The sequence below is a fragment of the Triticum dicoccoides genome, unplaced genomic scaffold (assembly GCF_002162155.2).
Source record: "Triticum dicoccoides isolate Atlit2015 ecotype Zavitan unplaced genomic scaffold, WEW_v2.0 scaffold79496, whole genome shotgun sequence".
Taxonomy (NCBI): domain Eukaryota; kingdom Viridiplantae; phylum Streptophyta; class Magnoliopsida; order Poales; family Poaceae; genus Triticum; species Triticum dicoccoides.
In genome coordinates, this window is record NW_021300539.1 from 1 (window position 1) to 4,600 (window position 4,600).

The window sequence follows — 4,600 nt, forward strand, 5'->3', positions numbered from 1 at the left end:
CCGCGCCGGAGGCCGCGAAGTCCACAAACGACTGGAAGTAGCCGCCGTCCACCCTCGCCACCTCCTCGTGGATCGCCTGCGCCGCGTGCTTCAGCGGCCGGCCCAGCAGGTCGCCCACCGTGGCTCGCGGGAACGCCCACAGCACCAGGTTGCCGAAGTACTCCGCCGGCTTCCCCAGCCGGTGCCGCCCGTCCACGGATATCCGGATCGACGTCGCCTCGCCGGGGCTCAGGTCCCGCGCCCGCGTCATGGTGCGCCAGAGGTGGGCCAGGATGGTCTCGAACCGGCTGAACGGCCGCCCGCGCCCCTCCGACGCCCTGGCGCGGAGCCCCGCGATGAAGTCCTTGGTGAAGTGCGCCTTGTGGATGACGATGTTGCTCTCGGCGCCGTCGTCCCCGTGGTGATGGCCGGCGGCGGGCGACGGCCGGTGGTACTCCCTGCTGCGGTGGTCGTGCTCCGGGCGAGCCGGCGAGGAGCGCGGCTTGAAGAGGTCCTTCTGGTGGTGCACGGGCGGGAGGCCCATGGGCAGCCCCCTGGTGGCGCGGCCCCAGGCGACGAGGAAGTTGCTGGTGGCGTGGCCGTCGGCGACGACGTGCTTGGACGTGAACCCGACCGCGAGGGAGCCGCAGCGGAACCGCGTGAGCTGCAGCAGCACCACCTCCTGGTGCTCCGCGTCCAGGTCCGGGTGCAGCTTGAGCAGCGCCGGCGTGGGCTTGGCCGGGGCCATGTCGACGAGGTCGGCGTCCACGGACGCCTCCACGAGGCGCGCGCCGCGGTCGTTCAGGACCACGGCCGGCGCGCCGTCGGGGGACTCGCCGACCTTGCCCGCGAACGCGCGGTACTGGGAGAGCACGGCCGCGAGGCCCTTCTCGATGGCGGCGGTGGACGGCGCGGGCGGCGCGAAGGCGTAGATGATGGCCATCTGGATCTGGTACGTGACCGTGTCGAAGACGGACAGAGGGATGTACTCCGTGGCCGGAGCGCCGGCCTTGTAGGCCGGCTTGACGAGCCTGGAGCTCAGCACCTTCACCTCCATTGCTGGCTAGCGAGCTCGAGCTCCGTGCACTGAAGTCGGACCGGCGACGAGGAGTTTGCTAGCTAGGTGGCTGCCGCAGTGCTTGTGCTGCCTGTACGGTTTGCTCGTTCGATGGTGCCAGTGGCGACATATATAGGGGCCGCATGGCTGAGACTTTTGACCCGGCCGCCCCTGGCTCATACATGCGCACGTTTGACTGGGCTGCCGCAAAGGTGTTCGATCAAAGGTCACAGCTCTCAAGTCTCAACTCTCTGGCCGTGGCCGGTCCAGTACGTGGTAAAGCAGTAAGTACATAGAGCTTTGCATGTTGTATTGTTTGGACAACGTGACTTTTCACACAAGAAAAATCTGCACGTTTTTTAGGCGCGCGAAACTACTTTATTCAAGAGACACTCCTTGCACGACCGATGATCTAAGGGAGTACCTAGAACTCATTTAGATGAGACGTAATTTGGTCTCATTCATCTGGAAAACAAGAACGGATACAACCCACGTCAGCACACACGCATCTTATAGCACCACATTCAATGGCTATAAAAAAATGAATGAGACCAAATTAAATCTCATCTAGATGAGTTCTAGCAAAACTGATGATCTAAACGTGCAAATTCAAGCATAAGATCTGATCAAATGCTTAGCTGACTCTGTCGTCCATAAACTATTTGACACCTTGCAAACCAACCTGTAGTTGAATGACTAGATGGATAGTGGTATCTCAGCCCATCAGAATTTATATTTTGATGCTCGTATTTATCCTGGATTTATTTTAATATTTTCAGCAATGCGTGTTCAGTGAGAGGAGAATAGGAGACGTTTCCGTCAACTACGAGATGCCTACGGTGACTTCGTAAAATCTGAAGATGATATGCCAGCTCAGTCTCTCGAAGGTGTTCATAGGGGTACGGTGTGTGTGTTTATAGGGGTAAGAGTATGCACGTACATATGAGCGTTAGCGTCTGTATTGCATAAAAAAACTATTTGACGCCTTCAGTTGACAATTTGCCCGAGGATATAATCATTTAATAATGTACTTAATTAGACAGGACGTACAGCCAGTTGCCAATTGGTCACACATTCTGCGTGAAAAAAGAGACATCAGTCGTCCAATTCCAAGTTTGACATGCAATAACCACATGTTTTTTAGGGCATCTCCAATGCCGATCCATAAATTTCCTCCCACATCCGTCCGCGGATTGGGGGCACTAGTCTATGGACACGAACGCGAGAGCCGGCCATCCAACGCTGCTTGCATACATCCGGCTTCCCTGTTTGTTTTGAAAGTCTTGCACGTTTAAATAGCCGCAACATAGACTACCGATGTTCAAATAGTTGTGTGCAACACTAGTTCAAATTCAAAAATGTTTAAATATTATATTCCAACATTGTTGTCCCCTTTTAACCGTCCACAGATGCTCAATCAGATCTTCCTTCAGCTATTTGTGAGTTGCCCGATGCTGAATTTTTGATGCATTTGAGTAAACTCTTCAAATGTGGCCGATTCTGGCCTGGAAGTTCGATAGGATCACCCATGTTCTCAAATTGTAGAGCTGTCGCAGCATCCTCACCCTCATCCTCGACGATCATGTTGTGACTGATCACACAACATGTCATCACCTCCCACAAGGTCTCCGGATCCCATTATTTAGCATATCCACGAACAATTGCAAAACATGCCTGTAGAACTTCAAATGCCCTCTCGACATCCTTTCTAACCGCTTCTTGTCTTTGGGCAAAGTGAGACTTTTTCTAGCCAACTAGGTTAGAGATGGTGTTGACAAAGATAGCCCACAGAGGATAGATGCAATCAACTAGATAGTAGCCCAAGTTATACTCATGTCCATTGACAGTATGGTGGCAGGGAGGAGCTTTTCCTTCAGCCAGCCTCGAGAATGATGATCGCTACAGCACATTGATGCCATTGTGAGACCCGAGCATGCCAAAAAAAGAGTGCGAAATCCAAAGCTCACGTGATGCAACTGTTTTAAAAATGATGGTGAGCTTCTTAACATGACCTTGGCATTGCCCTTGTAAAGCCGCGGGCAGTTCTTCCACTTCTAATGCATGCAGTCAAGAGACCCAGCAAGCATGGCCACCCTCTTGGTTCTGAGATTTTCAAGAGCCTCTCAGCGTCTGCCACCGTTGGTTCTCGCATGTACTGAGGTCCAAACACCTCGACCACAACAGTTGCAAACCTACCAATGGCATCTCCGCATGTGCTCTTAGACATCCGTAGGTACACGTTTTACAAATCAGCGACCATGTCATATGCAAGCATTCGCAGTGCGTCTGTGCACTTCTGATAGCCAGAGAACCCAAAACTTCCCACGAAGTCCTTCTTGAAGATGAAGTAGTCATCATAGGACCAAACGCCAGAGTACAAACGATTGAAGACAGTCTTGCGCATCCAAAAACGCTGGTGAAAATAGTCAACGAATAGTGCAACGGGGGCAAAGTAGTCGTTCATCAGTGTCAAATGGCCGCGCGCCCTGTTGCGGTTGAGCACTTGATGATTCTTGGTGGAACCCTTGAAATTGAGAACACGCTCCTCCACACGCTTCGCGTCTTCAAGGATTGCCTGCATCGTCGCCGTCTCATCCGTATAGTCCTCTTCATCGGACGAGTCATCAGATGACTCGACATAGTGCTCGTGTATGTACTCCAAATCCAAATCCATTGCTTGAAAGAAGCATGGACAACTTTTTTAGCTCCCGCAATTCATCGAACAGTTGTCGGGCATGGTGAGTATAGTAGTAGCGGATGGTATCTGGCGGGGCAGTCGGAGGAGAGGGGTGAAACAACGACGAAGGAGAAGCGGGGTGGGGCCCGGGTGGAACGCCGGAGGTGACGGAGACATAGAGTTCTGGTAGGGGTGTGGCATGGCGGCCGGGGTGGCGGAGCGACGACGAAGGCAAGAGAAGAAAAAGGAAGGATGGAGGCGCAGGGTCCGAAAAGGGTTTTGGGTGGGCCGAAGGCGTTGGAGGCCTACGTGGCTGCTGTCTGGACTCTCGCAAAGCTTCACGTTTCTCTCTGGTTTGCCAAAAAAGTATGTCCGGATATCTCAACGTACCGTTATAGCCTGCGTTGGATAGCAAACCGCGTTCTGATCATGTGCTCCGTACAGTTACGGGCGGTTTGAGAGTCCGCTTTGAAAACGCCCTAAAGGAGTAAGTACATAGAGCTTTGCATGTCGTATGCTCGGGTCAATGTTTGGAAGGCGTGACTTCAACACACTCCTCGTTCGGTAGAGTAAGATCGTCAACGTTTTTGGTCAGCGTTCGTGTGTCATATTTGACGTCTTGACTTGACAATTTGCCCGAGCGGATAATAATCATATAATAATGTACTTAATTAGACAGGTGGGGACACGCGCGTACAGTCAGTTGGTCACACATTCTGCGTGAAAAAAGAGACAGCAGTCGTCCAATTCCAAATTCTTTTTGTCTGTTTGCGACATGCCAACAACCAAACCTAGATATGCGACATTTCGGGTCTGTACGTAAGTAGTCTACCCTCCGTTCCAAAATAGATGACCCAACTTTATACTAACTTTAGTACAAAGTTGGG

General features: G+C 52.5%; 1 protein-coding gene across 1 annotated transcript; it reads right to left on the reverse strand.

Annotated features, from left to right (window-relative positions):
- Positions 1-6: 6 nt before the first annotated feature.
- LOC119347914 (putrescine hydroxycinnamoyltransferase 3-like) lies at positions 7-1,097 on the reverse strand (the record flags this gene model as incomplete). Its single annotated transcript, XM_037616398.1, has 1 exon — positions 7-1,097. A coding segment is annotated over exon 1 (1,030 nt), but the record flags the coding sequence as incomplete, so codon positions are not given.
- Between the last annotated feature and the right edge of the window lie 3,503 nt (positions 1,098-4,600).